At 36.9% G+C, this 24886-nt stretch overlaps 2 protein-coding genes across 2 annotated transcripts; one reads left to right on the forward strand and one right to left on the reverse strand.

The window, feature by feature from the left end:
- The first annotated feature begins 70 nt into the window (after positions 1-70).
- LOC113226848 (transmembrane protein 87A) lies at positions 71-20594 on the forward strand. Its single transcript, XM_026459626.1, has 11 exons — positions 71-372; positions 979-1039; positions 3562-3656; positions 5663-5836; positions 6141-6293; positions 7554-7729; positions 10308-10415; positions 14567-14785; positions 17198-17318; positions 18967-19117; positions 20338-20594. Exons 1-11 carry the CDS (start codon positions 280-282, stop codon positions 20565-20567), a joined length of 1581 nt encoding a protein of 526 aa, XP_026315411.1. The 5' UTR covers positions 71-279; the 3' UTR covers positions 20568-20594.
- A 1136-nt stretch (positions 20595-21730) lies between these two features.
- Positions 21731-24312, reverse strand: LOC113226892 (engulfment and cell motility protein 1). The gene has a single exon (XM_026459689.1). The coding sequence runs from the start codon at positions 24310-24312 to the stop codon at positions 22084-22086; it is 2229 nt and encodes a 742-aa protein (XP_026315474.1). The 3' UTR covers positions 21731-22083.
- Between the last annotated feature and the right edge of the window lie 574 nt (positions 24313-24886).

Here is a 24886-nt window from a genome sequence, read left to right on the forward strand (position 1 = left end):
TCGTACAATTCTGGCCTCATTGTCTTCTTATAAATAGAGAAAATAGTACACGAAAATCTATTTGGACGCCGCATGCAGCACGTCATTCTTTTCTTTCATCGGTTTCCTTCCTCCTTCACTGATTATTTGCAAAACCATAAAATATGTCAAGTGGTGAAATGTAAATAGTTTTGTAAAACTGTAAAATTGCCTTTATATTATAATAACAACGACGTTAGAGAATGATTTGGCTTACTCGAGATAATTTAGAGTTCTTCTAACCAAGTAATAACATTTACAATGTTTCATAGCGTATTTATTTTAGTTTTAACTGTTGTGAAATTGACGCACAGCTTTTCCGATGTAGGAAAATGGGAATTACCGCTAAGCGGGGTGAGTAACACTGTTCATTTATTAATCCCCATGTTATTTAGAGTATATTTGTCTATTTCTCGTAAATATTCGTTCTATTTCTCATAAATATTCGTTATTATACACTACACAGCAAATGTAGCTACGCATTCACATATAGTACATATTTTTACAGTAAAAATCTTTTTAATTTATCGTGTCGGTAGTTAGAATGGTATAATGTAACAGTTGTTAACAGTACAGCATTGTTTATCGACATTTTTCCTTGTGGGTTTATGTACACTCAGCAACACATCACAAACTCACTTTTAAATTGCTTACCAGAAGGCTATTTGTATTAATGATGTACACACGCCTGCACATCAAGCTACACATTGATTTGTATATGTGATTGTATCTTGTTTCATTGCAATGGAGGCGATTTTGAACAAAAATGTGTAGTCTGATGTGCTGTTGTCCGTACATTATGGTTATTTATTTTGACAATTTGTGAATCTAGATCCAATCTATCATACGAAGTTTTTAGTATGTTTAGGTACCACCTAGTTGAATCATAGTGCTTGTATACATATAAATTGCAGTAAACTTTTGATTTTATTGATAATACTTTTCCTGTTTCGTTTCCAGGAAAACTGCGAGTTTACACTAGCCAAATCACTATTCAAAGACTCCAAAGTCATAGCAATATGTGAGTATAATAATTTGATCTGTTAGTTAGGGAGAACTCAACGTCCTAAAACCTGTGCCATAAGATGTGTAGTAGAATCAAAACATATACACAATAAATTTATGGTAACTTGAGTCTACAAACACATTATTATAGTTAAATGCAATACTGAATACATATTTGTGATAATGACTGTTCGCTAGTGATAGCATAGTCATGTCCATTATTAGCTTATGATTAAATTTGTGATGTTGGTCAAGCTTATAATAGTAATGTTAGTGTTTTGGCATTCTCATCTTTCAGTCAGTTAGTGTTTGTGGGGAATGTAGTAAACATAGCAAGCAAGTAAATGAATAGTGTTTTTTGTTATGTATGTTATGTAAATTATATACAATTTAAATAGAGAATAGATTTCACGGACCTTATGTGTGCGGTAGGTGTTTTTGATTATATTGACAGCCATGACGCGAGCACGGCTGAAAAAATTTAAAATCTAAGAGTGTATATAAATCGTCTTTATGAGTAAGCGAAAAGGTGGGGATTTTTGTAGTAGAAAATTACCTACAAGTTATTGAGCCCGTATAATTTTTCTAATTATGTGTATAAGTAACTAAACGAGAAATCTTAATCTTAATTACGATTTCTCCTATCAGTGCAAAAGTGGTGTAACACCATGAAAAGCATTTAGATAAGAAATGAAGATATTGAGGGATTTAAAATTAGCCAAATTTTTTTTATATACATCCAAAGAGTCTGGTGATCAAGGTTTTTTAAATATTTGTTTCATCAACCCATTTTTACGTCCCACTGATGCGCTCGGGTCTCCTTTCTGGCTGTTTTCCGAGGATTGTGAACCTTTTCATGCAGGTTTCATCACGATGTTTTCTTCACTGCAAAGGTCCTAAGGTAAATTTCAAATTCAATTTCGCACATAAATACCCAAAAACTCAGGGGTGCTAGGCCGGATTCGAACCCACGGGCCCTGCTTGCGTGGCGGTACCTTTAGGCTAAAAAATATTTGATAAAATTTATTTAATTATTTATGTTTATTTTTTTAATGATGAAATTGACTAAAACACGATTGGTGTTGATAAATAAAAAAATACAAAAATTATTTTTTGTAATTGGCTAAAACCCGTTTGATGCCTGGATAGACACTTTTGATGTGTGTAGTAATCATTATAATATGACCGATGTATATATTTTTGAAACATGAAGATAGCATTCAAACGTACATAATAATTATGTACTTTAGTATTATCTAAAGCAATATAATAGAAAAAAAATCTTCGTTACACCACTTTTCCGCTCATACCCTCAAATATTAGTTTCTAGGTTGTGTCTACAAAATTCAATGAGTTTGATTAATTTGATTGGTGCATACGTGTGTATCACGTGGTCACAAAGTATATAATCCCCCGTTCCATGAGTGCCAGATCACAATCAATTTTGAATAGGTCGTTACCAATCGACCGATTGATCCTTCTAGCAATCGGAGTTGAGACCTTCCTCATTTCGCGCAAGTATGTTTACCACTGGGTCACTGAGCCCGTATACTACCACCCCAGAAGAAAAAAACAATGGAAGTGCCTAAAGACTCGATTACTATCAGGGGGGCTACTCTCGATCTCCGTCCAACATCCGTCCGAAACAATTACTGTCAAATAAGTAATATTCGACAAAATTAAAAAACAATTCGTATAACGCGTCTTTTCATTTGGTCAAGTATTGCTTATTTGGCAGTAATTGTTTCGGACCGATGTCGGACGGAGATCGAGAGTAGACCCCCAGAACCGCGACAGCGCAATGAAATCTTGATAATGATTGATTGGTCATAGTTTTATTTTAAAAAGAAATAACGGATTCTCGGCTGTTAGCATGTCGTATCTGTTGGCATATTGTGGAAAGTTCAATACCTATTATTGCAAGTTACAACGTTGTAATTTTATATTGAAATTTCAATCAATGTGCTGCCATCTAGCGGGCAATAGCTCAAGGACCACGAATTCGAGACGCTTTTATAGGTCTCCAAAAAAGAAGCGACCGTATTGCAGCGGAGTAAGGTTTACGTTTCGTTTCGTTTTGTAGAAAATTGGAAATTTGTTAAAATTAAATAAAAATAAAACTTGACGATGATAATGAAAGATACAAGTGCGACTATCATTATTGCACAAGTAGCAAAATGAGGCAATTTTTCTATGATTTTCGAGCTTATGCGTGAGATAATTGATGTGGTCTGTGGATAATTGACACAACCATAACGTATGTACACTGTACAGTCAAGAGCACGTTAAGCTTGACACTTTGTCCTTTGGACCGTTCTTATCGTAAGCGGCAAAGAGTGGGATTTAAATCTTAAGTGTCAAGCATGACGTGCTCTTGACCCTGTACATACGAAACGATAATGGCGAACTGCGCTTAAGTATGTGGAACTTCACGTAGGTACCATTGACATACGTGATACGCAACCAAAGCACTTCTACTGTATTTATGGTTATGTGATTATCACCATAATTGCCACGTAATTGTACGTTTGTTTTCAGTGCACTGTGATGTAACAGTACCAACGAACTTGACGATTATCTATCAATGGGAGAACAAACAATGTTCACCTGATTACTTCCATTATTTTGAAAAGGTAAGGAAATAAAAATAACGTTTAATGCCCACATCTGCCTTTAATCTTCCACTGGACCTAGACACTGCTGAGCCACTGTATGCGCGCGCTACGCAAATATAAATGTCACAGTCGTATTGTATAAAGCTCCGTATTACATTACGGCTAGTCGGTTTGCAGAAGCGAATATATTTGCGTTTCCGAACATGTTTTCAGGTCAAATCATACCTTTTAAACAAACTAGAGCGTCTACAGAACCTGGCTATCAGATTTATTTTCGGTCTCCGAAAATTTGATCACGTTTCCGAATTTCGTGCTCGGTTAAAATGGCTCCCAATCCGCCTTCGCCGTGTTGTGCATATCCTGTCCACCCTTTTTAATATACTTCATGACCCAAATTCCCCTTCCTACCTACGTTCCCGGTTCCAACTGCTTCCCCCTCCTAGCCGCTCAAGGCGTCCGTGCATCACTAAGATGCTCGTTCGTCCTAGTTGTAAAACAAATTTCTTTTACAACTCCTTTTCCTCTCGTGCAGCGCAGCTGTGGAACAGACTCCCTTCCCATATTCAGTCTAGTCCGTCAATTGCTTCCTTCAAGAAAAGGTTGACAGCGCACTTTCTTGCTGAACTCTCTTAATAATCATCATATTTGTATATGTGTAAGTTTATTGATACAATGTATTATACGTTATGTAGTCTATTTATTTATATACTATTTTAATTATTTAATGGTAATTTTATATATGCATATTTTATACATGTAGATTATCATCTTTTGTTATCTCTTTTGCACGCCGTTCCCCGCTTAAAACCTTTGCTCTCACTGCCTTGGGTTGGCTGGAAGAGATCTCTTTTAGAGATAAGTCCACCTTTGCTCACCTTATGTTATTTTTTTTTGTTTCTGTTTATTTGTTTGGTGCAATAAAGAATATTATACAATCATGTTATAATTAATATTCCTTGCCTGGTAAGCATTACACTGTAAGCAGCGCCATTTTTGTAATTTTACAAGGGAAGCGATTTTGTGTCGAAAAGCAGTTTGTACGCCAATTAGGGTAGCTCGAAATGTTATTATAGTCTGCTCCAATCCATTTTGAACAAAAAGTAAACAAACCTGTTTGGTTAAAGTTCTAAAGCAATCACTCAATACGACATACACACAGCGATACGATCGTAAATTGTAAATGCTTACCGGTCGCAATCAAAATCAATGTCTTCAAAATTACAAATGTCAAATACCATTACCACACGAAACAATCGATGTCGAAGCGATGCTATTGACGAATATCGATCGATAAAATGACCGTGCGGATGTCCAACGATGATGCATTTAGTAATTCATACTGTGGGATCTCCAGTTTTAGAATGTGTATAGAAGAGTTTATTTCGATAGTTCCATCATTGAATGACAAATGAAGCAGATCGATCGAGAGCACATCCCATTCTACAACCGATCAACTATAGATTGGTTGGTTTGCTAACAGCCGCAGCCTAAGAGAACTGTTCTGTCTTATCATTGCCGATAAAATACAGAACTTAAACTTGTATCAATTCGTAATGTACTGACCCTAGCAGAGCTATTCAAGCAATTTTTACTTGAATTGAACTTGAATTGAATTGAACTTCCGCCTATTCGTATAGGTTTCAATTTGTCTCGAACTGAGCAGAATTTTATTTTTTATGAAAACTTTAGGTTTTGTTCGAGCTGAGTGGACAGACTTGAAAACCGGCTTCACGGTCGCATTAAAACTTACAATAGAACACAGACATTGGAGATAGTGCTGCCTTTTTTATTTAGCCCTATTTTTTATTAATTATCTACCAAAGCGTAACCGAGATGAGCTTTGTTTCAGTTACTTATATTATTATAGTATTTCTTTACTTTAACTAAGTTGCGGAACACTTACGCGACTTCGCTTTTATAGACAATGGACCTTTCTCGGGTGTTGGTGTAGCTTACTAACTCAAATACAGTACAGTGTTAATAAACAAAATGAGCTAATCAAGTAATTTTTTAATTTTTTTTAGCGAATAGTAGAATGTAAGAGCGGCCTGGTTGACAAGGCGACTATCACCAAATTTCATACATGCAATGATAAGAATTCAATTGTATTGCACGAAGACAATGAAAATAATAAAACACCGGCGGACAAGACGCCTGAGGACACACAGAAAAAGAATTCTGTAACACAGCCTGTTTCTGTGAGTATTATGGATATTGCATTCAGTTTTCAACGTTTTCGTAGCCGTAGGGCTCCACGTGAAAGAGTCCATCCAGGGAAGCACTGCCACCTTACCTTAATCTTGTCGCAAAGCATTAATATGAGTAGAGTTCTTAGGTCATATCAGTCCATCTATCTGTACCCTACCCTTGTAGTTTTCACCGTTTTATAGCAATTTAAATAAAACTATTTATTTTAAAGTGAAATTGAATAAAATTTCTTAAATCTCTCTTTTAAATTTCTATATTTTTCACTAAAACGTCGATACTAATTTATCTTTACAGAAAACACCGCCTCTAATTACAATAGACAAAGAAGGCGTATACCTGCTCAGGATACAAGTGCGGGGATTCTCAGAGTACAACGCGACCATGCAAATCGAGATGGTGGGGCCGTCTGGCACGTACTTATCGGCCGCAATTTGGCCACTTTTGCCGGTAAGTGTATTTGCTTTCTCTAAGGACACCCGTGAATAAAAATGTCAACCGACTTTGTAATCTCTTTTTCCTCCTCTTAAATACTTTTACATCTAGTTCAGTCAAGATCACACGAAGCTTAACTGGATTGTTTTTATAAAAAACGAAATAGAGTTGAATTTAAATCTTGTGTCAAATTTGAGTTGTTCATGACCTTCTACTGTTTAAACAGCCAGTAGTTTCAGGCCGGTATATTTGAATAAGATAATAATATATTTATTACTTCCCTGCGGAGGTGACCTTAAGTAGTTTTTTATTATTTTAGTAGCAGTAGAACTCCTTGTCAAAGTTCGTTCGGGGAAGTACTTTACCTTGTACCTTCTTAGTATGTCGCTTCTCTACGAAGGTTGGCGACCATCATGGCTTTTCTCATTTTTGAAGCTGCCGCACTAAAGAGGGAACGTGTGCTAAGGTGGAACCAGTCTCTCAGATTCTTCAACCACGAGGTTTTGCTTCTGTCACGACTACGCTTTCCTTGTATTTTTCCTTGCATCATTAATTGAAGAATTCAGTATGTATTGCCCCTCATTACGTGGCCAAAATACTGCAGCTTCCTTTCCTTTACAATTCTGAGTATTTCCAACCTTTTTTCTCATTGAAGAAGTTCAACATTAGTGACCTTTTGTACCCACGACATATCGAGCATATGTAAGCACTACCAACTTGCCTATTTCTGCCGTCAATAATAATGTGAGCATTACTGCGTTCCGTCTTCGAAGGGTAAGCGCGATTGCGCACTGCATCCGATATTCGTATTCGTTCCGAATCCGGGACTTTACAAATTTAGAAAATTCGGACCCACTTCGGATGTCGTTTGTGCACTAAGTCCGAATCCGTGAAAATGCGAATATCGCTTGTACACCTAGAGATAAAATGATCCCTGTGACATTTCGGGCCGTCATTTCTCGGATTCGGAAATGATACGAATCGGACGTTGTGCACAAACGCTCTAAGAGCAGATGAAATTATAGGCACATAGAACTTGTCAACTTACTGTCTCAGATCTTTGCGATTTAAAGCTCTGAGAGTACTGCAACTGTCATGGGTTGGCGTGGAAGAGCCATAGCTCTATGCTCAATCTTTGTGTCCTAATGTGTAATTTACCTTTTTTTTCGAAACTACGAAACTTTATCGAAATAAAACAAACATGTATATATTATAATCTCGGCTTAAAGTTCAACATTAACGAAAACAATTTAATATGGTCCTAAAATGTTTCAGTTTTTCGGCGTAATGTGCGGAATATACACAGTATTATGTGCGGGATGGCTGCTCGTCTGCGGGCTGCAGTGGCGCGACCTACTGCGGATACAGTACTGGATCGGTGGAGTAGCGCTACTTGGCATGATAGAGAGCGCTACCTACTATGCTGTCTACTCCTCTATTAATAATACTGGGTAAGTGGTCAAGTAAATTAATATTTAAAGCTATGAATTGATATATACTACTAAAGTTAAGGTGAACAATACTTTTACGGGGAACTTTATACGTTTTTACAATAAGATTTGTGAGCATATAATATTAAAAATGTCATTTCCTAAGTATAAAACTTACATTAAAAGTATTTTAATTAAAAAGTCATATTGCAAAATTGAAAACTGTGTTAGATAAAGATGTATGGAAAGACAATATGAGTCTGGATTCCACACAAATATGATGTGTATTCCATAGCATTTAAGTTTATTTGTAAAGGGTAATCCCCAGAGTTTCTTGCTCATTCTTCTCAGGGAAATCAGCATAGTGAACGAGCAGTAGCTTAAAATAATCACTTTTCAAGTGTAAAAATTTTACTTATGGAATAAATGATTGTTTGACTTTGACTGCAAAAAATATTCAGATTGGGTTTAAACCCAAATAAGTCGTGATGTACCTAAAATAACACAGAAATTTTAGTAGGTACACAGTGTTAATGAGAGACGTTAGGTATATACACAAACAAATACCAAATTTGCTTCACTGATTCATTAGTGATTGTGATGAAAATTTCTTAATTATTTTACGTTTTTTCGTGTTTACTTTATTAAACAGAGTTTAAGTTATTGAAAATGACTTAACCGTGAAAGGAGATGCCTCCTTTTCACCGACTAACACTCAGACTTTTATTTAGGCACTTAGAAACAGCATAATATGACAAACGTAAGTAAGCAAGAATCGACGCGGCCTGAAAATCTTGATCGTATGTCAAGATTGTGGCACACTTGCCCCGCCGACATCGCCGTTCTATCTAGGTTTATTTCTGTGTAAAATAAAATGTTTAATTGCAATACTTTAACAAGGTTATGGCAGAATAACAGAGGCTGAGTCATAAACCGTTTTGTCTTGCTAATTAGCACCGTGTTCGCGTTTATTATAAAATGTATCACTGTATTCATGACGAATGGGTTTATTATTATTAAATGAATTTAGTTCATTCGAGGTACAAATTCATTCGTAATAAAAACAATTTTGTTATTTTTATTGTAACTGCAGTATATAAGGGTGAATATTACACATAGGTATGTGATGGTGCCCAACTAATGCTTCATTGTCCGTCCCATACCTTTTATATAGTTAAAGAACAAATGTATTCGACAATACCATGGAAATCAAGATTTACCTGTACTTATTTATCGCTGTTTGAACCTGTTTCCTAGATTTTTGGATATGTAACAAAAATTGTACAGATGTTAAATTGTAGTTACACAGGGTATTAAAGTTGATAATATATAAGTCGAGTCAGAAACTTAAAATGCATGCCTAGAACTACACGAAGATCGATGCGATAGTTTTAGGATCCCGGAGGAATGTGAAATTAACAGAATAATAATTCTAGTTGCATGTATTAAGTAAGATTTTTTAAATATTCCGAAAATTTTCATGGTTGCTATAACTAATCGCAAAGTTTAGATAAATATAGTCTTACCGTAGGTACCCCAAATAACATAACGTTTTTTTAATGTAGGTATTTAATGTATTGCCGAATCCGGGATAAAAATGCTTTCGTAAGGTAGTCTTCACTTTCTGTCTCTATTCCTCGAAGTTTAGGCAAGTATGCTCGACATATTCCGATCACTGATTATAAGTTTACAATTGCTAAATAACATACTGTATTGACACAACTTCATGGTGTCGCCGTTCATCCTTGGGTAGCGCCGAGGTTCGTGGGGGGATTCCACAACACAAGATCTCAAAAACCCTTTTTAGAGAACTCTTCCATTAGTTGACGCGTTTGTGTGTTTAACTAGCTAACGATGTATTTGTATAGCAAATTGCACAGCACCTCTGGTGGTGACAAGAAGAAGAACAATTTATCATAAACATGTTTCTTATAGTAGGCATGTTGTGGCGACAGACGAATTTTTCCTTGTTTGTTCGATCTTTGTAATAATAGGCTAACTAGAGGAGTTTTTTCATGTAAAATAGATTACTATCATGGTAGTGAAATAGTCAATGGTATTAAAAAAATGTTTTATGAATTAAATTGCATAGAATTTTATTCATCAAACACACACACACACATTATACTATTTTAGGAAATCACATGATAATGTACTAATTAAATATGAGCTACTTTGATTTCTATTATTCTAAACTGACTCTGTGGCCGAACAGTTACCATGCTGGAGTACCACGCAGAGGCCCCGGGTCCGATTCCCGGGCCATGAGAAATATTTGTATGACCTACATTTATTTCACGTGAGTTTGGGTGTAATTTGTGGTTGTCTATCTATGTTCCATGGCACCCGCCATACAGGGTTTCCCTATGGCGGGGCTATTATTCATGATAATAATATGTTTCTAGTGTATACATATATAGCAATTGATTTATAGTAGAAATACATGTAACTGGCGCTAAACGGCTCTTTAGTGGTCAACATGAAAATGTCGTATTATATAACGGCCCCTGAAAAGGTGGTCAACGACTTCGTCAAGGTCGTTCCTTGCCGCTGAATGCTAACACCCCGAGACTGCGTTGATGCTATCATATTTTTTCAGGGTCTTCAATGCCTCTGCTTATATGTTTGCGGAGTGGATGTCTGTAGCCAAACGCGCTTTGGCTAGAATGCTAGTCATCATTGTCTCCCTTGGCTTCGGTATTGTCAAGTGAGTAAATTCATTAATTAATATTTTTTAACACATACCTACATTGTTAACACTTAATTTTAAGAACTTTTTATATTAAAAAACCAACCTCGAAAATTCGTGGAATTACATTATTTGCCAAGTTAAATTAATATCGGTTACCCAAAAGGGCGCGAAACCATATTCATTCCTTAGTTTGCCACTCTTATGTCCACTTGCACTAAACTTAAGTATGTCTTAAACCAATGCTTAAATTGATAAGACACTCTTAACACAATGTATTAAGAGTGTTTTTTGCATTGCAATTATCGGTTTAAGACGTACCTAGGTTTAGTGCAAGTGGACATTAGAGGTGGAATATCGTCGTCTTACTTTGTTAGACTCGTATCTTAAGGCACAAAGTTACTGAAATGCAAAAAAATGGATTGGACATACAAACTTTGCAGGCTGATTTTTCACATCTCATTTCCTTCATATTCACACACTGGCTTTTACCTATTCTTTACGTAATGCATCCAAATTTACAACCTTGATAAGAAATTTAAAATAAATGGAAAGTTTATCAATCTCCTGAATAATTAATTACTCTTTTTAAGATACGAGTTTGAGAAAGTAAGACATCGACATTTTCTTCAAATTTAAATGGGACCAATACTGAGATACCCTATTTCCAACAAAAAAATCATCAAAATCGGATCACAAATACGGAGTAATGGCGTAACATGCATACACAAAAATGCAGTCGAATTGAGAACCTCCTCCTTTTTTGAAGTCGATTAAAAAAAGTTAATTATCTTATTAAACTTAAGGCACTGCGCAGAAGGAATTTTAGTTGACTCTACTGTCAACTTTTTACAAGTTTCCGTCTACGGTTACCGCGATTTTAAAATAAATACTTTCGAAATGCATAGTCAATAGCAAGAGCAAGACTTAGGGTCGTATTCCAGAACTCTACTCAATGCTCGAGTCGGGACTTGAGTATGATTTAAAGCACTGAAAATCATACTCAAGTCCTTGCCATTAGGGTCGTGTTTCCAGTGCTTGAAATCATACTCTAGTCTGCTCAAGTCCTGACTTGAGCATTGAGTAGAGTTCTGGAATACGACCCTGAGCCTGCGGGGGATGGGGAGGGAGTGTAGTCGCTCAACGCGTTGCTGTTGCCTGTTGAGGAATTGACAACTTGAACCTGTACAAACTTGCAAGTTTATAGTTGTGGCAATTAATTGTTTATTTAATCACAAACACTTTTGTACTGACCTGAACTGAAGTTATACTATGGAAAACATCATAAACAGGTAGCTGCTGCATAGACGGTAGTTTTAGTAGCTCCTTGTGAAAAAGTTCGTCTAGGGAAGTACTGCCTTACATATTTCTGCTGCCAAGCAGTAATGTGAACATTACTGCGTTCCGGTTTAGTAGGGCAAGTGTGCTGGCGAAATTACAGGCACATGGGACTTGTCAACTTATGTCTCAGGGTGACGGGCGCAGTGCCCATAAGATCTTTGCGATTTAAAGCTCTGAATGGTACTACAACTGTTTTTTTACAATTACTACTGCACTACAATTGTAGTATCTATCTATCAATTGATAGGCGTGTCACTTACCGCTTACCGTGTCGCGACTTGTTCATGTCGCCACTTGGTAAGATTAAAAAAAAATCTACAGGTTGCCAGTTACCTAAACTCGAGGATCGAAATTGCTCCATCTGTGCAGCAAGCAAAGTTTTTAGAAAACAGTTTGTGGTTACGACTGGAAATTAAATCTTAAGAACTCTCGTGTAACGTTGAGATTACTATACGCGTTGTACTCAGACAACTTTTTTCCTGTTATGAGAACTTTGCTCCACAAGTGTGTCTACCGTGTTTTATTATAGAATATGCGTGTCACGCATTCTAATCCAACTTCAATAGACTTAATAGGCTGGCTCAGCAACCCGAAATGTGTCCCGGCCTCCGAAACGAGATGATGCCACTTACGTCAGTCCTGTGCAATCTCTCGCCAATTGATGGCTTGTAATTCGCGCAGGTCCACCTCCACGGCGTCGCTCCAGCTATACCTGAGACGACCAACCGGCCATCGTCCAGTTGGTCGACCCAGATAGGCTCTCTTCACGTTCCGGCACTTTGCTTCATCATCCATCCTTTCTGAATGGTCGAGCCAACAAAGGCTGTGCGCTTTGGTTTCGGCGATGATGCTGGGCGACGAGCTCTTCTATTTCAACGTTAGTGCGGACTCTCCAGCTACCGTTCTCCCGTTGGACTGGCGCTAATATTTTCCTGAGAACCTTTCTCTCAGCCACCAGGAGTTTGTTCTCTTCTTTAAGTGTGAGTGTCCAAGCCTCACAACCGTGCGTGACAATGGGCCTTATGACGGTCTTGTAGATCCGAATTTTGGTTTAACGGCTCAGTAGATTGGACACCAACACTTTGTGTAGAGCTGCACTACATCGTAGGGTGTTCTGTATGCGGATGTCTCTATCCTCTTCCCTAGAGTTGGTATCTGTTATAGTGCAGCCTAGGTACTTTAACTTGGCCACACCATTGTAGACGGCATCTCCAACATAAAGGTCTTCACGAGCTTATCTAATCTCTCATCCCTAAGAGCTCATCTAGCTAATCATAAGGCCTACTTTTTTTTTGCTTCGGATTCCAGGGTGTCTGCAGATTGAATCACATCACTCCTTACTTCTTCAATAGAAACAATTGAAAATATGTTGCAACGATGAACTAAAAAATCTGTAATGCTTTTAACATAAGGCTTATAAGTTACAATACGTCAGTAACATTTTTTTTATGATACTCAGTAACGGGACAAACAAGTCGGGCGCCTGGTGGTAAGCGACACGCCTGTATAGATTTTTAAGACTTTCGTGGTTATTCACTAAATGATTATCACTAGTATCAGGTTTCTTACCACGGTATGACTTCTTTTTATTTAGCGACACGCCTATTCACAACACTTGCAGTGCCACTCAGACCTTTAAATCGCAAAAATATGAGAAGCACTTGAGACATAAGTTAAAAAGTCCCATGTGCCTGTAATTTCATAACCCTTACACTTCAAAATCGGAACGCAATAATGCTCACATTAATGTGTGGCGGCAGAAATAGATAAGGTGGCAGTACTTCGCCAGACAAACTCTTTCACAAGGAGCTCTACTATTAAACAATAATAATAATCTTTATCAATTATCGAGTTCTAGGTTTTCGCGAGTTTTCTACTCGCACTAATATTACAATAGTGGTGTAACTCAAAATGTGTGTATTTCAGGATTAAATCATTGCTGAAACCAAAATTTGACTCTCTACACGTCAATAAAATCGTCGATAGAATATTGTAAGAACCAATTAAAAGATTTAATCAAAATGAGAAAAACTTTATGTGAGCTAGTTCTGGCCAAATATAGGCCTTGCTCAAAATTATGAAATTATTTCTTCCCTTTTATTTTTAAAGAATTGGGCTAGTAGGAAATGTTTAGATGTCAGTAATAAACTTTACCCTATACATAAATTTTAATGATCTTTCACGGGAAGTGAGTATTCGTTTTTCATCGATTATGAAAAAATACACTTTTTGAGTTAATACACTATTGTATTAACGGAAGTGAAACTCTTTTTCGGATTTAAATCGCATAGTGCAAGGCCGCGTAAGTAGCATTGGTAAAAGGCGCGTATCTGCACTAAACCAAATATTACAGAGGGATTTTAGCGTTATTAGTATTATCACTTTGTTATTTCAATGACTACGATTTTCATTTTTACACAGTAAGCATTAATTTGTGTTGTCTACGGACTCATAACAATGGATTCCCATAAATCACGATAATTTGTTAGCCATGACATTTACGCGGATTTGAAATCTAAACTCAGCATAACCCAATGCTATTTACGCGTAATTGCATTGTCTCCGACGATATACTTTTTTTTTTTCAAATGAACCAACTTTTCGGGCCGTTTACAGGTCCCATGGAATCAGCCGTGACATTCGAGGCTGTTAATGGCGCGAAACGTTTATTTGTTTTTGAAAAAGGAATATACGCGAATTACGTCCGAAAAAATAGCTTAATTTCTTTTATGAATTGTTTAATAAAGATTATTATTACTGATGATGATTAATTCTTTAACATTACAAATCCAAACAGTCACATGTATTTACGTTCTAATATGTTTCAGACCACGTTTAGGTCCTGCTCTCCAACGGGTAGTAGGCACAGGCCTGCTGTGGGGCCTTCTTGCCGCAATCGAGGCGTGGTTAAGACTTCACCACAAAGCCGAAGGCTCAAATAGAGATCTCTTGTTGTCAGAGGCGCCATTGTCGTTACTCGACAGCGCCATTTGTTGGTGGGTGTTTGTATCACTCGCACAAACTATGAGAACGTTGCAGTTGAGGAGGTAAGTCGAAGTCAATTCAAAAGATATTATTTTTGTTCTAGCGTTAAACTAGATGTAAAGGGACATACAGAATGTTGGTCAGAAACAGATAGCGGGGGAGGGTAGTGGTATCAAATGTTGGGCCTAAATTCGACGATTTCGAAACATTTGTTCGCAGTCATGTTAAAATATTACAACGGATCTCGTTAAAACCTGAATCTAAGAAGATTGATGGTTCGGATCGTCGAATGGGTCTCCATTCCGCCGTCAAGCCGTCTGGCTTCGATGCCATGGAAGTCCACGTGTAGGTATACTTACACATCTGTCGCGCCCGTCGCTTCTCGAGATTCGCAATTACGAAAATGTTTCTTTTGTCAAGGTCATCATGATCAACTTTATAAATGTTCAGGGTACCGGGGGATCGAAGCTGCCATTCTGTGTGCGAGCGTTTTATAAAACCAACGATTCTTACATTTTTGTACTTACAGGGTCAGCGCAAACCGAAGCGGACGGCAAGGCAGAGGCTATTACATTAATCGATGCATATTTTATGCTATTACAATTGAAATAAAGTATACGTTTCAATGCTCTGAGACGCAAACAGAAATGCGCCGCGATGCTGCGAGGTCGGTCTCAAGAACATTGCAATGTATACCTAATTTCAATTGATATAGCATAATAAATACATTGACAAATTTGATGTCCTCTGTTTCCCATTCGCCGGTTTGAGCTGCCCCTTAGGGCGCATTTTTATTTTGCAACGTTAACCAAGTGCTTATTTAAGCAAGCATTCCAGATTTAACACCTGCTATGTGGCTATTTGTTTTCAACTCATTACCTCCCTATTTGAATGTTTTAAAGCAAAGAATCATTCACGAATTGAAAGCTATTCCATGCGACGTTATTATTATTATTTATATAGGCTTGGGGTAAAGTCAGTTTCGATGTATGTTATCTGTTAATATTGATCAATAATCTCAGTGCAGAGTACTAAAAAACCAACCTAAAAAGTACGTGGAATTGCATCTATTTGCCAAGTTTTATTGGAATCGGTTACCGGAAAGTGCGCAAAACCGGATTCATCCCCGTTAGCCACCCTGAATATTTTCTTGAAATTTAAATGAGAGCAATACTGAGGTACCCTCTTTCCAATAATAAAAAAAATCATCAAAACCGGTTCTCAAATCCGTTCCGGAGTAACACACATACAAAAAAAAACATAGTCGAATTGAGAACCTCCTCCTTTTTTTTGGAGTCGTTTAAAAAAAAATGAATGGAAATGAACGAATGAAGAAATGAAATTAAATATAGGAAATGAAACTATTTTTCGAAACTATTTTTCCGGATTTAAATCGCGTATATTTGTTTTTTCAAACAAACCGACGTTTCGGGCCCTTTACAGGTCCCATGGTCCCGAGCAAGGACCCGAAACGTTGGTTTGTTTGAAAAAACAGATATACGCGATTTATATCCGGAAAAATAGTTTCATTTCCTATGTGTAACAATCACGAAAACCTAAGAACTCGATATGAAATTAAATAATTCTAATATTTTATTTTTAAATATCATAAACAAAAAAACATTCTGAGACACCCTTTTAACGCAGATAAGCAATTTTCCAGATTTAAATTTGCGACAGAGGTTTGTCAAACAAATCCTATTGGTAGTTGAAACAAATCTGTTTCTTCTCATTTCCAATTCGGTGCGAAACTCCGAGGTCTTCCCAAACCGACTTTAATGTTTTACGTTTACCATTTTAAAATGATACATCACGTCAAACGTAGGAATACATGTAGGAGGTTAGATTATTGCTATGCCCTCTGGTACTTGCCACTTTGGAGGGTAAAATTTTGCAACGAGTAGTATACAATGCGATACAATACAAAAGTTCCTTTTTGTATACCAAATTTTAAACAAAAATACGATACAATTAAAAAATAAAAAATAAACGGCAGTACAATGGGCGGTCTTATCACTTTAAGTGATCTCTGCCAGACAACCTTTGGATGGAAGTAATTATATAACTCAAAGGTGGCGGTCTATTCGGCCTCGGACCGAATATTGAGGCAGATAACGCACATACGAAAATTGGCACGTAAATTACTTAATAGTTTCAGTTTTCATAAATAATTTTGTACGTTAAACAACAAAAGGTAATTTAATTTTCAAGTTTTTTTTCCTCCTTATTTTATGTAATGGGCCGAATAGAGATTTTTTATGTTTGGCCGAATAAGCTGAATACTAAATAGTAACCGAATGTCCTTTGCAACTGTAATAATAAGCATCATCGTAGAAAGTTTTTTTTTATTTTTAAGAGATAACAAACAATTGTACATGGTTTGATTACATTCCTTCTGAAATTAACTGACACGTACAATCAACAACATTATCCACATATTACAAAAGTTATAGAAACTTAATTTTTGTTCACAGAAATACAATCAAGCTGTCACTATATCGCCATTTTACAAACACGCTGATATTCGCAGTAATATCATCTGTGATATTCATGCTCTACTCCATCAAGTCTTATCGCGTCCTGCCATGCATCACTGTAAGTACATACTCGTATTCTAGATCAATGGTTTGTGTCACTACGTAACTGATTCAAGTAAATAAACCAGCGCATACGAGGGAATATAGTTAAATTATCTCTTTTTTTTTAAAGAGATTTAACAGCTTTGGCAGAAAGCCATACAGCCTATTCATTATCTCAATATATGAAATAAATACAAAATTAACCCACGTTTATCGCACAAAGAGAAAAATTATTTTTTGGACAGTATTGAATAATATTGAGTTCTTAGGTTTTCGCGATTGTTGTAAATAAACCTTTTTTTCGGATCAGTCAGTCATGATCATGGGACCGTAAGGAGCCCGAAACTTTGGTTTGTTTGAAAAATTGAAATTTAGGTCCGAAAAATAGTTTCATTTCCTATAGGTTTCGATCAATTAATAGATAAGTATTTTCCACATTAATAATTTCTGACCTTTATAACATTACAAAAATTAAAAGTTCCTAAGAAAAGTATCTTTCATTTATATTTGGCCATTAATAGGTTAACTTCAGAAGTAAATAATATGGTTTCTTCAAATGTCGCTTAAGGGCGCGTTCGCATTATGTCGTGACTTAAAACTAACTACTTTAAATGAAGTTGTTCACATATAGTACAACACTGTTGTTCACGACTTTTTTTACTTTGAGACGACAGACTGTCGTGACAATGGGAAGAGCTACAACGACAGTCGTCCGACGATAAATAAAACGTCACGATAAAAATGTGACAACTGACAATCGCATCGCAGCTTCAAACGATTCTGTCGTGCAAACGACAAGATGGCTGCAGTGAACCGATAAATTGTCGTCACGATCAAGTGGGAACAGCTAGATACGACAGTCGTCCAACGATAAATAAAACGTTACAACATAATGGGAACGCGCTAAGTACAAATATAAACGTCAGAGTCGACACGCCAAGAAGAAGTGCAGTGGCATAACGGTTGTTTCTCAAATTAGTGGTCAAGGTTCGAATCCCTGTGGCATACCATACCATAGCGTACCAATGACTTGTTACGTACATTTGTAAGTGTTGACGGAACGTGCCTTCACAAGACACACTAGAACAGATGACAGATTTACAACCACACCAATGGTCCAGTATTAAACTAGGAAATTCATTATACTGTGATTACCAGAGATACGGAATACACTAATAGAACACCCAGACCAGAACCAATTTAGAAAAGTTCACGTCCCAAATTTAACCTTTTTTTTATAACATCAAGTAACGGGACGAATAAGTCGTGCGCCTGATAGTACACCTAATCGCCTGTCCATAACAGTTACAGTGCCACTCAGAGCTTTAAATTGCAAAGATATGATCTTGCACTACCATTGCGCCAGTCACCCTGAGACGTAAGTTGACAAGTGCCATGTGCCTGTCATTTCACCAGCGCCCCTTACCCTTCAAAACCGGAACACAGTAATGCTGACATTAGTTCTTGGCGGCAAAAATAGGTAAGGTGGCAGTACTATCCTGGACGAACTCTTGCACAAGGAGCTCTACTGCTACTAATCCTACCGGGAATCGAACCCTGGGCACTTTTCAGTGCAAACCGTCATGAAGGTCGTCAAAACAAAATAGCAAATCACTAGTTACAGGTTTCTTACTACGATATTAACACAGTTTTTTTTGTCTCAGGATTGGAAGGAAGTTTGGATGGACGAGGCGTATTGGCATATTTTGTTCGCGAGCGTCCTAACAGTGATCATGGTGCTGTGGCGGCCAACAAACAATAACCAGCGATATGCCTTCACACCGCTGCTCGACAACGCCGAAGATGACGATGATGGTAATAATTTTATGACCCGACTGTGACACTTACAAAGAAAATCATTAAAAGGCGTAGGCGCAACAACTTTGGCAAAGTCTGGCAGAATACTCAATAGCGTTTGATACTCGGGTCACATCTCAATGACTGAGCAGATTTGTGTAAAATTCTATGAACAGATAATAGTGTCGTATCCTCCATGGATGACCAACAAACTTAGGTTCAATTTGCGTAGAATTTGTACGTAACCATTTGCATAAGCATATGTCATTCATGTAACGTACAAACTAGTTATGAGCGAACCACATAACTCCTTAAACACGCCTGTCAACTGTTTTTCTTTCCAATTAACGCACACACTCCTAGCATAGTATTATTATAACTGTATATATTTCCATTCTGACACCTTATTGGTTGCCTATTCTGAACGACTTTTTAACCTCACCATAGGACCTGGCAGAATCATCGGCGTCGTAGTTCCAATGAGCCGCGTCATAATGAGTTAGGCCCTTTTTGTTGATACAGTACACTCAACTCTAACCCCAACACAATGTAACTATCTAGACAATGGGAACTCCATACCATACCCGCATCCTGTTTTGATTTCTACCTTTGTATCTGTGTACTGCCTCGGTGGCGGAACGGTTACGATCCTGGTTTGCCACGCAGACTCCCCGAGTTCGGTTCCCGGGCCGGTAGAAATATTTGTAAGGCCTTTATCTCTCTCATGTGTGGGTATATTTTGGTGGTTGTGTATGGCACCTGCGACACAGGATTTCTCTAGTGCAGGGCTATGAGTGTGTGAGTTATATTATTTTGTCATAAGCTTATTAAATGTACAGTCAACAGTACATCAAGCTATACACTTTGGTTTTAATATCGCCTGCAGACCAATGGAACAAGATCCGTCAATGTGTAGCTTGATATGCTGCCGTCCGTCCGTACTGTGATTCAGCAACGACGCGTGTTATCTATTTACTTAAAAGAACGGTCAGAACTTCTCGCGAATTCAGGATAATTGCGAGAAGACTCGGGAATTTCCGTGGCTACGGTATCGTACCTAGTTTGTATGTTACACAATTGAGATAAAAGCTCATTGTGCGATGTACAATTTCGTTACAAAAATTAGCTTCGATTCCGTCAATGTACATTGATCCTTACTTTTTTTTCGCTTAAAACACGAACAAAAGTTGCGTTTGGGCGCTAGTTTCCAATATACTTCAATTGATTTTACTTTATAGAAGAAGAAGAGCAATTCGTCAACGACGCTTATGGCGTGAAAATGCGCGGCTCCACCTCGGCTTTAACAGACGGAAAAGAACAAGACGCTAGGGACAACGCTCCAGAGCCAAACACTCTAGACTCTGACCTTCGTTGGGTAGAGGAGAACATTCCTACCAGCACATTGCCGCTCCTCGATTCTGACGAAGAAATTATTAATACTAAGTTTGAAGTTTCAAAAATGCAATAATCAAATAAATTAATGTTAAATATGTAATGTGATTGTTGTGTTTAATTTTCCAACATTCTTTATCAAGATCACCGAGACCATTGCACTGCTGGACAAGGGTTTCCCCTTAGAAGAGGCATAACTAGCTCCTATGTCAGCTCTGAATTAAATATTATCCCTTCGGTACATTCATCTTCTTTCCCGATCGGTCCACTTTTACTATTCGTCTACTTTCCCGATCGGTCCACTTTTTCGGTTCATCTATTTCCCATTTAGCCTGCTTTCCCGATCGGTCCGCTTTCCCTATTCGTCTACTTTCCCGATTGGTCCACTTGTTTTTCCAGATTCGTCCATTTCCCATTTAGTCTGTTTTCCAGATCGGTCTACTTATCCAAATGGTGGTTTAAGCATGTAAGTTAATAAAATTTTCCAAAAAAAAATCCATTACCAAATTTTCAAAGGTAGTTTGTGATTGCAGATTGTCATGGAGTACTTTTTTATATATTTGATAATAATGGCCGCTTTACGTTGACCATGATTTGAAAAAACAAAATGAAGTAGACGGTTAGTTTTAACCGATTTCAAAAAAAGGAAATGTTTTCAATTTGATTATATTACTTTTTCTATAAGAAGGGAATCTCATTACCACATAAGGCTACTACCCAAATAATAATAACCTAAGGTGATTATAGTTTGTTTTTTGCTGCTACCAGACTGACTGCATGCAGTCCATACTGACAGCAAGCAATAAACTTTGCCATTATTGAAAAAATAAAGTTGTTTCAAACACAAAAAGTCCTATCCTCTGAAGAATGTCAATTGCTACTTTTGATTCTTAGACTATTATTTACATTGACTGCAGCTAACATTGGCAGATGAAGTTTTGACTGCATATAGTTGATCACGACTTCACACATTAATTCCAGACTTGCAGTTCATCAGTTAGCAGCCTATAATTGAAATGCAATATATATGATAAATGATAATAAAAATATCAATTTTAGTCGACAGATATCATGAAGAATTGCAACAATCACATGCTCTTGGAAAACAATGAAAAAATTTTAATTCAATATTTATTTCGTAATATTTAATTATACACTAATAATTTTTAAATATATTTTGTTCTTTAGACATGATCTTTGGTATACAAAATATATTGGAATTATGGCCACACAATACATTTTATGGAAGATTGGAATTCAGTCATTAAAAATATGGAATTCAACATTAAAAACTAAGTAAGTTTATAATAAAAGACTTACTTCAAAATTATAACTACTTGATCACTAATTTAAAATACCTTTGTAAATACTTTGTGCTTAATAATAATTAATGAATATCCTTACATTTGATTATTAGGAAATAATAGGTACAATCAAAATAGAGAAATGTTTGTATCAAAAAATTACGGAGCATCTTTCATTGCACTATTACAATTGACTATATCAACCTCTGCATATACTTTGTGAATAGCTGTTTCTCTTAAAAGTTAAGCATTGATTATATGTACAACAATTCATACACTTATGACCTATTAATTATTATCATAATAAAAATCATAATCCTCTGGTTCTTCTGGTATCTGTGGTGGATCCTGTGGTATATCAATGCCTTCTGCATCCAATAATCGAACCTTGATATCCATGGATAGCAAAGTTTCAAGATCATTCTCGTAAGATTTGCTTGACATCTTTTCTTTTAGCAAAGCATTGATACCATCTGTCCAGTAGTCAAAGATTTGTTCATCAGGAGCAACAAAGTCTAATGATGTCATCTCGGCGGATTTGAGGATTAAAGAGAAAGCTAATTGAGGATTAATCTTCCTTCCTCTCAAATCCTTCATATGGGGGCAGTCTTTGCCAACAACTACGCACTTGACGTCAGTCACTGCCAGTTTGTTTCCAAGTTCTTCCAAAGTTGGGGTACTTTTCTCATCACAGTCACCATAATGCAATACTTTGTGGTTAGGGGAAAGTCTGACAAACCAGAATTTGTCCTTAATCCTTTGACCTCTTGCAGAGTACTTTTTAAATCTTGTTCCTCCAACTAACACACCCAATCTTTGCTGTTGTATCAAGTCAATAATCTCTGGAGTGATCTTTTCTTTCAATTCTACTATAGGCTTTGCGTGAGATTCCCACACCTCTCTGTTTGTCCTTTCCTGTTGCCAGATCTGCGTGATTTCTCCATAAGACAGCTGATTTATCCTCTGTCTAAACTTGTCTAATCCTTTAGGTGATGCTGCCAAAGCCCTGCTTATTTGTTCCCTCACCACACTGGATACTTTTACAAAATCTTCTGTGGTTGCTCTCATCTCTTTCCAAGTTTTGTTTAATACAACAATACAAATGCAAAATAGTTCTTCAAAGGGGTGATCATGAGTGAAGAATAATGGGTGGTATGTCTGGCCCTGCTCACTAGGAGGCTCTCCAATGTGTAGTATATCACTTAGTTGCTTAACTAATTCAACACTTGTCTTGCCAAAAGGACATTCATGCTCATCAGCTCTGCAACTGTTTTCCAAAACGATCTTGGTGTATTCTTCTGGGTAATTCCTTGCAAAATAAAGCATACAGTCCAGAGCCAAGACCCCAGGTGGGACCTCATTGAAATCTTTTATAGGATCAATTTCACATTTGAATCCCAGTTTCTTAAAGTCTTTTGAAAAACTACCTAATTGTCTTCTGGTTGTAACTTCAATATTGAAGCTGTTGTCATTTTCAAATGCAATTTTCCTGAGCTCTTTTATTTTTTCCTGTGACTCCTGCTCTTGAGAATCAGCTCTTTGCCTCATCTTAGGTTCAAGCAAACCAAGCATTAACGTTTGTAACACATACAGTTGATGTGCCAGCTCAGTACCCAGGGCATCTTTAGTAGCATTCTTTGAAATGTCACTTGCTCCTATGAGATTCTCATAGATAATAGTTCGTATGTTCTTTGATGCTAATGTTGCTGCTATAATCCTTCGTTTAGTCATATCAGCTTTAGAAAATATTGCATTTATGAGCGCAATGGCATTTTGTTGTATAATACTGTCTTGATGTAGGTTGTGCAAATGTGACACTAAGTTTGGAATTGTAATCTCCTTTTCAACTTGAGAGTTTTTTCCTGAGCTGTTCAGCACAATATTTTCGAGTATAGAAAGACACGACTGTATTATTTGAGGATCTGGATTTGGACTCGACTGATTGCTTACAAAACTGGCAACTTTATGTATAAACTGATTCTCCAATATATCCCAAGATATAATTCCATGATCCATGAGTTCCACAAATGTAATCAGAGCGTATTTAAGAGAGTTTCCTTTGAATTTACCCGACTCTATGTTGTTTATTATGAGTGAAAGCCCCTTCTTGTTGATAAATTCACAAGCAAATGTTAAGTCGCTGCTAGCAGTAGATAACTTGCACAGTGCGGATGTTTGATCAAGTTCGGAACCTCCGTTGATTTTGAAAAGAATATCTTGAACTGTTTTTGCTGGAGATAGTTCTAAACGGAGAACTGACCCATTTTTTATCGCATTCCTATTCTTTTCAGTTATATAGTTTTGATTGTTGCTCTCGGAGAATTGAAGAGCGTAGTTGTCGGGGTCCGGAAGGCTCCACCGGTCGCATAGTTCCTGTATTATGCTCGACAGTGGCTGACTTTGGTCGAACCCGATTAATTGCGGCACTTTGTCCGGAGGATTGAGCATCTCCACTGCAATTTTAAGTATCGTCGAATCCTTCGTTGCCGACGGCATCTTTGTGGGCTTTGTAGACATTTACACGACAATGTTATATGGAAAATTAGTGAATTTTGTTGATAAACCACTACGCTTGACAACCACACACCTATTCCATTTTTACGTCACATTTCCGTGTTTTCGGACGATTTTTTTTTTGTCGTCTCGATTGTACACACCACCACCTTACATAATAATAATTATATTATTAACAGTTTCATCATGGTTTAATCTAAGAATTACATACACGTTAATTTAATCTTGAGCACAAACTACCTGAGATATGACGCTGTACCAATTTATTGTCCTAAAAGGGCAGGTTAGGGTCAAAATATGAAATTATTTAAAAAATCATTTTAAAATAATTTTAAACGCTCGGCAGCTTGCATTTTTAGTACAAAACGGAAATAATAATTCTAACTATTATTTACTCAGTAATTTAAAAAAGAAATATTACTGATTAGTGAAAATGTTAGTTTATGCTGCGACTTTTATTTAACATGATTTGTTTTATAAGCAGTAACATATAGACACCCTCTTATTGGGTGCAGTGGCGTACGAACAGCAGAATGTAGGCAAAATTTATTTATGTGTTCATTACGATTTGTACCAA

This window comes from Hyposmocoma kahamanoa, unplaced genomic scaffold (genome assembly GCF_003589595.1).
Source record: "Hyposmocoma kahamanoa isolate Upper Pololo Valley unplaced genomic scaffold, ASM358959v1 202, whole genome shotgun sequence".
NCBI classification, from domain to species: Eukaryota; Metazoa; Arthropoda; class Insecta; order Lepidoptera; family Cosmopterigidae; genus Hyposmocoma; species Hyposmocoma kahamanoa.

What these genes read in the sequence shown, in the direction of transcription:
- LOC113226848 (XM_026459626.1), top strand. Translation starts at nt 280, where the DNA reads ATGTTTCATAGCGTATTTATTTTAGTTTTAACTGTTGTGAAATTGACG. An exon ending in CTCCAAAGTCATAGCAATAT is followed by an intron (nt 1,040 to 3,561) that starts GTGAGTATAATA and finishes GTTTGTTTTCAG; the next exon opens with TGCACTGTGATGTAACAGTA. An exon ending in CGCCGAAGATGACGATGATG is followed by an intron (nt 19,118 to 20,337) that starts GTAATAATTTTA and finishes TTTACTTTATAG; the next exon opens with AAGAAGAAGAGCAATTCGTC.
- LOC113226892 (XM_026459689.1), bottom strand. Translation starts at nt 24,312, where the DNA reads ATGTCTACAAAGCCCACAAAGATGCCGTCGGCAACGAAGGATTCGACG.